Genomic DNA, 13,497 nt, shown 5'->3' on the forward strand with positions numbered 1-13,497 from the left:
ACTGAGCATATAGAACTTTGTAATTCTAGGGTAGGGGACTTGTCTTTACTGCAGAAGACCACTATTTCGGCAAATTTCGAACCGCCATATACAACTTTGAATTACGAATTTGCCTATCTAATAATTCATAGTATGCACGTTGTTACCTGCCTTTTTATATGTCAGATCAAAAGTATACTATAATAAGGTAGAAGAGAAAAACCTACACTACGCAAAACAAAGTTATGCTTCCTTATCAACGTGTCCGAAAACAGACTGTCTTCAATCCAGAACGAACGACCTCAATGCGTTATTAAAACAACAATAAAGCTAGGACTTTTTCCTGACAATGATTTTTTTCCTCTTGGATTTCATCAACCAGAGTGCATTCAAAGAGACGTAAAAGAAGAAACATCTTTACTAGCCAATACGCAACGGTTCTTTCCCTTTATTTTGCCCACTTTTCTTACTGGAGACGAAATGAAGGGTAACAACAACGAGAGAGAGGGAGAACTCCGTATATTCAGATGCTGCTGTCAACCAATTTTACATCCTGTAACGCACTTAGGGCTTATGGCATCAAAAATGGATTTCAAATTCAGAAAAATTTGAAAATGAACTCAGTATACTTTCTTACGTTGGCTTACAATGTCACAATTAAGAAAAAGGCAAAAAAAATCCTCTAGAATATACATGAATGCTATTATTGTAATTATTAGATAATTCGATCTTCAGTAGCGCATAAAATTGGTACCGGTTGTATATTACATAAACTGTTTATGTTTTAATGGTCAAATGGTACTTACTTTCTTTTCAAATGAGAAGGTAAACATATTCTATAATTTATTGGGATGGGTGGGGGTGGGGGTGCTCTCGTGGCTTAGATGTTAATGTGTTCGCCTCTCATACAATAGGTCGCGGGTTCGAATCCGGATAGCGTCGGAAAATGTTGTTCTCTAAAATTTTCTCCTTTCACATCCTTTCCTGCTCTCTAACAATGATCTGTCGTCTGCTTTCGCCCCCATTTTCTGACCCCACCCCCACACCCTCTGTGCCTCTTCCTCTGGGCTCCTGACTCTTTCTACTGCTTCCCCTTGACCTTTTCCTACAGCTGTCTTACAGCCACACTCCTGATCGTATGGTAGGTGAGATGTACACCTTTCTTTCTCGAACAAGGGGCAAAAAATCTCGGAGGTTCCGTGTGCAAGTTGCGCAAGTTAAAGATAATAGTAATAATAATAAATAGCATTTATACTGCGCATTTCCATTTTCTAAAAGATGCTCAATGCGCATTACAACGAAAAAGACATCACGTCTTAAAAATTAATCGACAAGTGCGTACATAAAACAACGTATTATACAAATAATATAAATGCATATGTGTACAATTTTATATGAGAAAAATAGTCTCGCAGTGAGGTTGAAAATGTGTTCACTAAAAAAAACCCAATGCAATAAAAATTCACGAACGGTCACAATAAAGTTGAAACGTGAGTAACTAGAAACATTCATTAAAACATTAATTCTATACAGATAGAAAAACATTTCCATTCTATCTCTCTCTCTCTCTCTCTCTCTCTCTCTCTCTCTCTCTCTCTCTCTCTCTCACTCTCTCTCTCTCACTCTCTCTCTCTCTTTCTCTCTCTTCCTCTCTCCCTCTATCTCTCTCTCTTTTCTCTCCCTATCTCTCTCTCTCTTTTTCTCTCTCTCATTCTCACACGCTATTTCTTCAGTCTCACAGTCTGGTGTTCCTTGGTGTTCCAAAATCGATAAGATTTCGGCCACCACCCGGGAAAAATTCAGTTTCCTACCAACTGAAAAGGTTCAATGTGTCCCGCGCTCTTATAATATGACCTTATGTAGTTGCGAGCGCCGTGAAACACTTGCAGACCCCCCCCCCCTCCCCCAAGAAAAAAGAGAAGTTGACAATTTGCCGGATCCATATATCCCGGTCCTTTTCTTAGCCCAACAGGAAGTTCTATAGCAACGCCATTTCTATTGGCCGAGATGAGACCAATCAGAAAAAGGCAATCACTGTTCTTATTTCAAAATTGCGTTGGTTTCCCAAATTCCCTCACTCCAAGAGTTACGTTGTTTATATGAGAATGTGAGAGTGTTTTAAGAGAGAAGTGGGGGGGGGGGGGGTCTTTCTTTAATGGGTAAAATACGTAATTGATACCACTTTGTCAGGCATCATGGTGAAATCAGGCGCTCTTAAAAATAATAAAATCGAAGAAACTGTTTTAGCGCCTGTTTGCCTATTTTTTTCGAATTTTTGTTGGATATTGTTTTTGGCTCAGCTCTTTTTATGTCTATTAAAAACACAGTTCGGTATGGATTTTGCTTAACTCTTTATCTCCGGCAGTTTACACAGTTCTGTGAGGATTTTACTTAAGAACATTGAATAAAGGCACAATAAAACTGTAAATTTGCTGTTTCTAAGAACTCTCAAGCTTTTGTAGTCACCCAACATTGGCTGTCATTTTCTCGCTTATTTGACCTCCGAAACCAGACGACCCCCACCACCTTCAATCACTAATATCTTGACTCCATTCAAGGTAAATAGGTATTTTATTCATCGAAATAAAGGCAAATGAACATGTTCTAAATTTTAAGATGATACCAACGACTCCAAATGCTCAAAAATTAACGAGCGCCTGATTCCACAGTGTCTTGACAAATTTGTATTAGTTTTACTTATCGGATTTTCCCATTTCGCAGGAAGGTTCTGGGACGCAAAATCTATCGATATATGATGGTGATTTGCCCGTGCTTTGGTGTGGTTTACTTCTTCTACCCTATCAAATATCTATCGTCTTTACCTCCCCTCCTTCTTTTTGTGCCTGTTACTCCCTTGCGACAACTTCTAATCTTCGGCACTTATTTGGCCGTAAAACACGTACTAAAACAAAACAAAACAAAATCGAGATTTGAGTGAATTCTGTACATGTGCTGGTATGTGATTGTTGTATCAACTCTGAGTGCGCTGACAAGAGCAACACTCGGCTCACATCCGTGTATAATCTCCTGCAACCCCTTCCCCCCCCCCCCTTTTTTTTTTACCCAGGACAACAACAGCAACAACAACATTGACGACGACAACAACAACAACAACAACAACAACAACAACAGCAACAACAGCAACAACAACACTGACGACGACAACAACAACAACAACAACAACAACAACAACAATAACAACAACAACAACAAGAGTAACAGCAAAAGAAAATATGTGTCTCTCTCCGTCTCTCTTTCTGCCTCTGTCTCTGTCTGCCTGTCTGTCTGTCTGTCTGTCTGTCTGTCCGTCTGTCTGTCTGTCTGTCTGTCTGTCTGTCTGTCTGTCTGTCTGTCTGTCTGTCTCTCTCTCTCTCTCTCTCTCTCTCTCTCTCTCTCTCTCTCTCTCTCTCTCTCTCCCCCTCCCTCTCTCTATCTACCTTCCTCCACTCACTCACACACACGTACACGCATAACACACGCTCACACACTCACACACACATATACACACATACAGAAACATATCAAAACAACAATTCAAAACAAAATGAAGCAACAGCAGGAATGAACCGAAGCAAAACCACCATCAAATAATTCTTAAAGAAAAAGAAATGAAAGAAATACAAAAGTTTAAAAAAATATCGTTTTAATCATTTAGGGGCCAGAAGAGGTCTCCTAGGACTTTCCGAGAAGTTCATTCAACGTGCGTCTGTACTTAGAGCTCATGTTGTAATAAATGACCAGGTTTACACTGGAGTTGACAGCATACAGGAAGTACGCCAACGCCCATGAGGCGCCGTACAGGTTGCTATAGCGACGGCGGTAATGGAACTCCGGAACCACCATACTGGTGAGAGGGATGGACTGAGCGGGGGCGTAGCAGACGAGGAGGACACTGGACACGATGACCACCATCTTGACCACTCGATGATCCCTACAGGAGAGAGTTTCTGCTTGGTTTGAGGCCGACACTTGTTGTCGCCATTTTGACTTGCTTCTCAGAGTGACGATAAGAGTTCCGGTAGCCGCCAAGAGAAACACGAACGACGTAGCTTGTAGGTTGGCTACCAGCAGGTTTGTTACAATCAAATTCATTGGTCGTTCACTGGCGAAGTGTGTGTTAGGAACGGTCGTATTGGTCAGCGGGTCGTATTTCCACAAGAGATGGATGACGGAAAGTATGGGGGAGATGCTAGCCATCGACAAGGCGAAGATGGCGCCGAGAACGAAGGCGGAACGACGCGGTGTGATAATGTCCTTGACCTTGAGCGGCAGCACGGTGCACAGACATCTCTCTAAGGTGATGAACACAGCTGTACACGAGCTGTTGAGGGCAAGCCCGTAGATCATCCAGTCAGCTGAAACAATAATATTATATAATATATGGCGGAGAGGACAAAATAAGACAACAGGAAATAATATAACATGGCCGCCAATAATTAAGTCAGCTGAAACATTATGTCAAATATAGAGACAGAGGAGATGATGAAATAAGATAAAAGCAAATATTACATGGTCGCAAGTAATTCAGTAACCTGAAAAAAAATATACTTATAATTTAATATACATGTAGTGTAGATGACAAAATAAGACTATAGGAAACATAAACATTGCCGCAAATAATTGAGTCTGCAGAAACAATCCAAAATTTACATAATATATTATACCGAAAAGGACAAAATAAGACAGTAAAAATATAACATGACCATAGATGATCCAGTCAGCGTTAATGTATTTTTTATTAGTGGAAATGGTGAAATATGACAAAAGGAAACATACCAAGGCCACAAAAAATTTAGTCAGCTGAAGCAATAATAAATATAAATGATTATATATGTGAAAATGGTGAAATGATACAGTTTTTATGCCCCTATCAATACTATTAGGTTATTTAACTTAATATATAGTGGAGATAACAAATAAGACAATAGGAAACATAGCATGTCCGCAAATAATTCAGAAAGCTGAAACAATACATTAGTGGAAATGAAAATAAGACTATAGGTAACATAATAAATAACATGTAATATCATGGTAGGGGCAAAATACTCTAAACTGTATAAGTTTATCGTACCTTGCAACCTGTAAGGTTATTTAAAAGGAGGGATCTCCGAATGCAACGCCCTTCTTTGAAAGGAGGGATCCAAATTATGGGACGATAATTTGTGTAAAAGTACAAAGACATAACACCGGACCAGACAAAATCTCGAAACCCGAGGCGTTTAAGAACAATCCGACAGCTTGATATTAAGGTACCGGACTTGTAATAGTAAGGTTGCGGGTTCGGGGGTTCGAGCCGCGAGCCCGACGTTCTGTCCTTGGGAAAGGCACTTTACACAAACCATACTCACTTCACCTAGGTGGGAATGGGTACCCGGCCACAGACAGAGAAAGATCTTGTCAGTATGTTAGTGTTTTAGCGCCTATAAATGACTGCTTGTACTGTATGCTTCCCAGGAAGTTGAGGTTGTTTTAAAATGCTCTCAGGTTTGCTGAGGTAATAGTATAGATTTTGAAGCGCATCATCATCATCATCATTGCCTTTCTCACCCTGCACCAGGGTATAGGCCACGGACAAACACCCCCCACTTTTCTCTATCCTGGGCTAGCCTCTTGATGTTATTCCAAGCGCATAGAGCTTGCTATTGAGCTGGGATTTGCGCTATACAAATGCTATCATTTAGACTACCGAAACCACTTCATGATTAGTAATGAGAAAACATCAAGATAATAAAAATTGACTTTTTTTAGAGCATCTGAGCAGATATAAATGAGTAGCAAACCAAAAATGACCATCGATGTCTGTTTTTAGTTTGCCGCTTTCAGAAGAAGATTTTATGACATCAATAATAGCTGAATGGCATGTTATCAATGTTTGGTTTAAATATCATCAACTGTTTGAGTATCTTAAACGTTTAACGTCATAGTCGACAACATTTTAAACATCTTGAAGGCCGCCTGAAACACAAAAGAACAACACCCTCTCCCCAAAGTTCTCTAATCTCCGCCAAACAAACAAAGAAATAAGCAAACAAACTGCACATACTTATATAATATATACACATAGATAGATAGATAGATAGATAGATAGATAGATAGATAGATAGATAGATAGATAGATGTCGTCATTGAATGCATCAATTTTCAGGACGTTTTGCTCTAAAGCACTTGCAGAAAGTAATTCTTTTTTCTTCGCTTAGTTGAGGTTTCAAACAGTGCATCACCCAAATATATCTCTGTTACCATGGTGATGAAAAGAATTACTCGTCGGTCAGTTCCCCTCCGCCTCCCCCCCCCCCCAACCACCCCAACACTATTGTGCTCCCTTGCACATCTCTGAGACACGCAGGATTGGACTACAGAGGTTTTGTCACTCATGGTAGCGATTCTTTTTGTTTAAAAAATATCACAGAGATACAGAGAGAGAGAGAGAGAGAGAGAGAGAGAGAGAGAGAGAGAGAGAGAGAGAGAGAGAGAGAGCAAAACAGAAACGGAGACAAAGACATAGACAGACAGACAGACAGACAGACAGACAGACAGACAGACAGACAGACAGACAGACAGACAGACAGACAGACACAGAGATAGAGAGAGAGAAAGAGGGAGAGAGAGAGAGAGAGGGAGAGAGAGAGAGAGAGAGAGAGAGAGAGAGAGAGAGAGAGAGAGAGAGAGAGAGAGAGAGAGAAAGTGGCTTACCTCTTAAAACAAACTGGATTATACTCTAAAATGCACAGAGATTTTGTTTTAAGGTCCTGCTGATATGAGATTGTATTGGGCCTTTACTGGTACCTGATAACTTAATCAGACCTACATTCGCTGACAAGAAATAGCGGCTCAACAACACTGAAGATTCCGGTGCCTGTTGTTTCTCTTCAAATCTAGTCTCTTAATCTAGCCTGTTCGGTAGCCGATTTTTCCGTTTCTTTAGTTATACAAAATGTCTTTCCTTTGAGGTTTTTCCGTCTTTGTACATGTACCACTAAGTTATAAAAAAATCAATGACAACAGTTACAGCAGCAGCAACAACAATAAAAACAGCAAAAGCAAAAGCTACAGCAGCAGCAACAACAACAACAACAACAACAACAACAACAACAACAACAACAACAACACCCTGCAACAGCAATAGCAACAATTACAGGAAGGACCACCACCACCATAACAACAATAACAGAAGCAACAATGATAATACATACAAACATGAGCAAATAGCTTAACTCGAGTGTATTATCAACTCACACAAGAACCAGACCTCGGGAGTGGCGTACACGAAAGACAGTTCCTGATCGGCTACAGCTACACACTTGACGAGCTGGGCTATTAGTGTGATGAGATCAGAGATCGTCAGGCAAAAGAAAGAAACATTGACACTTTCCCGAAACCCTTGACGCCAAAAAATCACTAAATTCAGGAGATTAGCGCCAAAACCAGACAGCGCGACAGGAACTGTCATAAAATTGAGCACAGATCTGGCAAAATTGACGTTGCCAGCGGTAGTCTCTTTGTCAATTTCCAGATCTGCAAAAACGTTGGGGTCGTGTCGCCATGAGACGTTGAAACTTTCCATTGAAGACAGAGTGAATGTAGCTAACAATATCATAGCTCACAGAGGAAGAAAAATCCTATTTCTTATTCATTTCTTTTTTTTTTAAATTTTACATTGTGAAATGGCATGCAAAAGGCACAACTGCAAGATTACAATCCCCAACCAACCTGCCTTTGCGTACGTGTAATGTCAGACTACCAAGATGTCATAGAGTGTCCCAGATTTTATTAATCGCGTTAAGGCATTGGAGCTTCGCAAAGAAAAAGAGAAGTCTAAAGTATGTAACTGTTCCGACTGCCCTTCTGCAGAGAAGCTCTTACATTTAAACCTTGATTTAAAAAAGAACTGAGAATTCGCATTGCATCACCATTTTATTCAAATGAACCTACTCTCAGACTATTATGAAAGTTAAACCTTAAGGGCAAAAGTTAAACTCAAGAAACACGACTATTTTAAAATAAGTCAGACTATCTTTGAGAGATTGATTTTAAATTTTGTTTTGCTTCGCTCGTGTTATCCGCAGAGCAGATGATTGGGTTAATCATTTTCTCACCAAGGCTCCATTCCTTTACAGACGACAACAAAAGACGCCATTTTGCGGCTACTCTCCATTACAAGAGACAGAAAAAAGGCTTCGTGATCTCGCCATTTTACCCCATTTACTACAGTTGTATGTGCCGTATAATAACGGGATTAGTTTTACCTCCGCAAGAAACAAAATGACATACTTGTTGGGCGATATTTTGTCTATAATTGGGTATTTAAATAATTTTTTAGAGCTTTTTAGTCATCTTCTCTCAGTCTTATTAGAGCATCATTGACCTGTAAACAGATCCAGACTTATAATCGAATCAGAATTACTCTCTGAGCGCTAATCGATTATCGTGTCACTCTTTGAATGTTGACAGTCTATTATTGCCATAAATGTTTCTTGCCAAAGATAATTTTTGTCAACATTATTATTATTTTTTTACCTTTAACTCATTTAATTTACAGTAGCGCTATCTTTGTTTGCTAGCAATTTGGGAAAGAAGGCCAACAGCACGTGTTTCAAACTCCCCTGAAAAGTTTACTTTTCTAGCTTCCCTAGGAGAGCTTAATTTGATCACATCTATCATGGGAGTGAGGTAATATCGTACCGGTTGGTAATCACTTATATCATTACATCTGTGATAAAGTATGTTCCCCAGAGTAAACTATTTCGAAGCGTTTGAAAAAAGAATTTTGTTATTGAATCAGAAGAGCTGCAGAAACGATGAAATTCGCTGTTCAAATCATTACAATCAGATGATATTTCAAAAAGTTATTAAATATTGAATTCATTCAAAACTAGAACAATCAGACAGATTGCAAAGCGAGCAAAAAAAGCTAAACTTTGAACAGCCACACAAAATGACAACGAACATACATGCTCGTTTATAATGTTTTCATCCACTCAGAGACAATGTTGAGGCATGCAGAGACTAAAGAAATCCTCGGGGTTAAAATTCCGATGTGGCAAAGAAACGAAATTATATGAAAATGGATTTCCAAGGAATAATGTTTACTCTCTAACCTAAAAAAAAAAATAGAAAAAGAAAAGCAAATTTTAGCGGATTTGTTCTTGAAACTGTATAACCGTGAAAAGTGAAAGCTTCGTAAAGTTTTTCATGGTAATGCAGGGAATAGGTTTATCCTTTTTTCTTCTTTTGCAAGCATTAGATTATATAATCGTGAAAATGGCCAAATGACCAATTTCGCACGTCAGCAAAAAGAACGCGCTAAAACACATCATCTTTGTTCTTGAAATATTGATTATCACAGACATGAAACTGATATTTTAAAAAAGTAATTCGGCTCTCTGAAAGCAAAAAAGCTGTCAGACTTAACATACGAATAGTTGTATGTATAGACAACAGAAATGTTTGCCGTCCCTTTCATAATTTTTTTCTGATTATACATGTAGATCTACTTTTCCACAGCTTATCTGTAAAAAGTAAGCTAAATATAACTTTGGATGATAATTAAAAAATCAGAAATGGTTCATTACTTCTGTGAGGTACTAAATCATATTGAAAGAGGAGCACTAGAGCTAGCATAGACACTCGCATCAGGGGTCTCTCATGGTCTAGAGGTTACGGTGTTTGCCCCCCATTCAATGGATCGCGGGTTCGAAACCTGACAGTGACAAAAAATTGTCTTCTGGAAAATTGTCTCCTTTACCTCATTTCCTGCTGCTTAACTATTATTCTGTCTCTGTCGTCTGTTTTTGTCTTCAACTTCTGCCCCCCCCCCCCCCCACCCCCACCCCCAAGTTGCCCCCTCCCCTGGGCTCTTGGCTCTTTCTGCTCCCTTTCTACTGCTACTTCTTGGCTCCTTCTTACTGCTTTCTTTCAGCCACACCCATGATCTTGGGTAGGTAAGATCTAACATGTCGCCTTCACGGATGGATAAGGGGTAAAATCTTGGAGGTCTCGAGTGGAAGTTGCGCACGTTTAAGACCCCTTTGTCGTCCAAAATCGATAAGAGTAGGCCTCGACTGCTACTTGGGCAAAATTCAAAACTAATACCTACTAAAATGTAAAAAAAAAAAATGTTTCCTGCAGTAAACCACTTACCAAAACAAACAAGACACGTTCATATCGAAGGCCCGACTCCTACTATACCAGTCATAGCAACAGTAATAATAATAATAATAAAAATAATAATAATAATAATAATAATAATAATAATAATAATAATAATAATAATAATGATAATAATAATAATAATAATAATAATAATAATAATAATAATAATGATAATAATAATAATAATAATAATAATAATATTTTCAGCCTAATATTGACGGCCAACTAGTGCGCAAAAAAGAAAAAAAGGGGGATTTGGGTGGGAGGGGCGTACTTTAAAACGCAGAGTTTCGCTTGGCCAGGGAAGCGTAGATTCCATTATAAACCTATACAATATATGCACGATATAATATGGAGACGGCAGTTGAAAAAAAGACCGAGAGAGCCCTATCATCTAGTCTAGTACAGCCACTAACATCCCCTGGGGGCTCTCGTGGCGTAGAGGTTAAGGTGTTTGCCTCTCTTCCAATAGGTCCCGGGTTCGAATCCGGATAGCAACTGAAAATTTTCTTCTCTGAAAATGTTCTCCTTTCACATACTTTCCTGCTCTCTAACAATGTTCTGTCTTCTGCTTTTGTCTCCACTTTCTGTCACCAACCCTTCACCTCCTTTGCCCCTTCCTCTGGGCTCCTGATTCTCTTGCAGCCATTCTACTACTACTCTTTGGCCTCTTCTTACTGCTGTCTTTCAGCCACACCTCTTGTCCTTGGTAGGAAAATTTACACCTAGCCTTCTCGGACAAGGGCGAAAAAATCTCGGAGGTCCCAAGTGCAGGTTGTGCAAGTTAAAGATCCTTTGGTGGTCGAAAAATCGATAAGAGTAGGCTTCGGCCGCCACCAGGAAAATTCAAAAATTCCTATCAACTGAATAGGTTTGATGTGTTCTACGCGCTCATACAACCTTATGCAGGTGTGAGTGCGCTAAAACTCTTACAAAAAAACAACAACAACAACAAGCAAACAAAACTAACAAAAACAAAACACTCCCAGCCCCCACTGCAAGAGAAATTTCCTTGAGAAGATCGGCCTGATCAGCCATCTCTGCACACACCCCATCTCACCAGTCAGGCGCGGTTCGTCCATAGAGCACGGTCGTGCAGTGCCGCCCAAATTTGGTAATGTTCTATGACGTAAAACACCCGCAATAATAAAATAAAAGAAACAAGAAACAAACACTAGCCAAATATTATATCGAAACAAAGGTCCTCACTGGTGCCATAGCTATCATTTTTATGTCTATAGCGCGGTAAAACATCTATTATGCCATGCCAAAGTGCACGCGCTTTAGCTAAACAGAAAAGGATATATATTCAACACTGTAACCTGACCTATAAATCGCTCTTGGGGATAACCCAAGCGATGACGACACTCGCAGCGAGTTTGGCGATACATTAATATCAATAAGCCGGCACATCTCAAATGTGCTCCTGCCGAAGAGTGCCGAAACATAGCCCACAGTAGGCAGTCTAAAAATAAACACGATAGACCCTACGCTATTCTTTGCCAGTATTATGTGAGCCCCGGAGCAGTCCAGCGGAGTGCTCAAGTGAATTGTGATTGGTTCATTGTTTGTCTTGCCACTATTTTAAGTGACTCTGTAACCGTGAACCTGAGGGAGGTGAACGTGACTGTCCTATGAGTTGTACCTTTGAATGATTTTGTTGTGCAGTAGTGAAAGTTATTACATGTACTTGAGTGTTCAGTTCCTATACAGGATGAACGAAATTGACGTTTAGCTAACTAACGAATTTAGTACTAGAAATCAAAGCGACAAGTAAAAAGAGTGAAAATAAAAGCACGAGGCCCTCCCTCGTCAACCCAAAGATCCTAAAATTATACACTGTCTCATTTACTATGCCCTTGACTATCTTCAGCATGCGATAGCTTAATTATTATTGTGCACGCCCACATTTTAGCCCCACGAGTCGCCCCTGCCACCAGTGAAGGAACTCAAGATCATCTTCGCCAGCAAAGGACGAACATCTATATAATGCACCAAAGTGTAGAAAATTGTTTCCTTGGAACAAGAAGTAATGAGATTTTTGGTGTGACCAGTTTTCATAATTTCGATGTTGACACATGTTCTGGTACATTCTCATTTTGTCTACTAGCCGTGGAAAAAGGATGATCACCTCTCTTTCATGATCAAGAAACGTGGTCCTTTCAGATTTTCTCAGGCCCAGCGGTTTGCTTTCTTCATACGGCGCGGCGATTTAGGGCAATAAGGTATGTTGAGTTAATGGTTTGAATGCATTCGGCAACCAATATCCTCAAAGACTCCCGTGCTCCCTCTCCCCCTTTGGAGCTTTTCCCCCTCTCAAATTTCAGAAGCAGTGCTATACAAACAACAACAACAACAACAACAACAACAACAACAATAACAACAATCAGAATGCTCGAGAGAAGTCATACCTACTGCAAACAAAGAGTTTTTCTGTACAATTTATAAGTGGTGAGGTAATTTGTTGATGATAACTAATTTCACTTTTTTTTTCAAGCACAAATGATCGGTAATAACAGAGATACAGTGGAATCCTGATAAAGTCAACTCTTGCTTACAGTCAGCATCTCACTGTTGTCCCGTTTCTTACCTTCTTTATTAAAGTAATTGTGTTTCTGATACAGTCAACCGCTTGAGTGTTACCCTTGCGTAAAGTCAACAATTTGGGGCTAAATCCTAAGATGAATTCCATTCAAGAAGAGATATTTCGCCTGAGCAAGTGGTGTACACACCTTCAATTACATATATATACTTTGTTCTTTCATTATCTCTTGTTTTGGTGACAACTTCAGAATTATACTCTCTGAAATTGAGATTACATCTTGTTTATTACCAGGTACTTTGTAATTCTGCAGCTGTCATCTTCAATGTTCAATGGCCAGTGTTTGTAGTACGATGGATAACATCAACCTTGCTCAAATTCAACATTTTTTTATGTCCGGGTTGTTGACTTTATCAGAATTCCACTGTGACTTGTTTTTTGTTTTTTTTAATTAAAGCGCTTTTGTCATATACATGAGTCTCATTTTTTTCCTTTTTATTAGTAAGAAAGAGTGTGTATGCAATATTTTCCTTGAATGATTTACTCTAATTGTGAGGCAGTGTGGTGAAATCAGGAGCTCGTCAAAATAATGAAAGTGAAAAAAACTGGCGTTTTCCGCAGGTTTGGGAACTTTTATTGAATTTTTTTCGCGCTAAACACCTTTTACGTCCATACTGAAAAACGTTCATTACATGCACGCAATATGTGATTTTTCAGTTTTAAAGGCTCTCAAGCTATTGAAGTTATCAAACTTTGGCGGCCGTTTTCTCACTAAATTTACCTCTGAAATCAGGTGACCCCACCTCTTTCAATCACAAATATTT

General features: G+C 39.3%; 1 protein-coding gene across 1 annotated transcript; it reads right to left on the reverse strand.

Annotated features, from left to right (window-relative positions):
* Positions 1-3,651: 3,651 nt before the first annotated feature.
* On the reverse strand, positions 3,652-4,326 carry LOC101850264 (neuropeptides capa receptor). The gene has a single exon (XM_005103269.1). The coding sequence runs from the start codon at positions 4,324-4,326 to the stop codon at positions 3,652-3,654; it is 675 nt and encodes a 224-aa protein (XP_005103326.1).
* Positions 4,327-13,497: the final 9,171 nt, after the last annotated feature.

Source organism: Aplysia californica, unplaced genomic scaffold (assembly GCF_000002075.1).
Source record: "Aplysia californica isolate F4 #8 unplaced genomic scaffold, AplCal3.0 scaffold00365, whole genome shotgun sequence".
NCBI lineage: Eukaryota > Metazoa > Mollusca > Gastropoda > Aplysiida > Aplysiidae > Aplysia > Aplysia californica.

Bases quoted from the DNA above. Each gene is read 5' to 3' on its own strand.
- LOC101850264 (XM_005103269.1), bottom strand. From the start codon at position 4,326: ATGATCTACGGGCTTGCCCTCAACAGCTCGTGTACAGCTGTGTTCATC.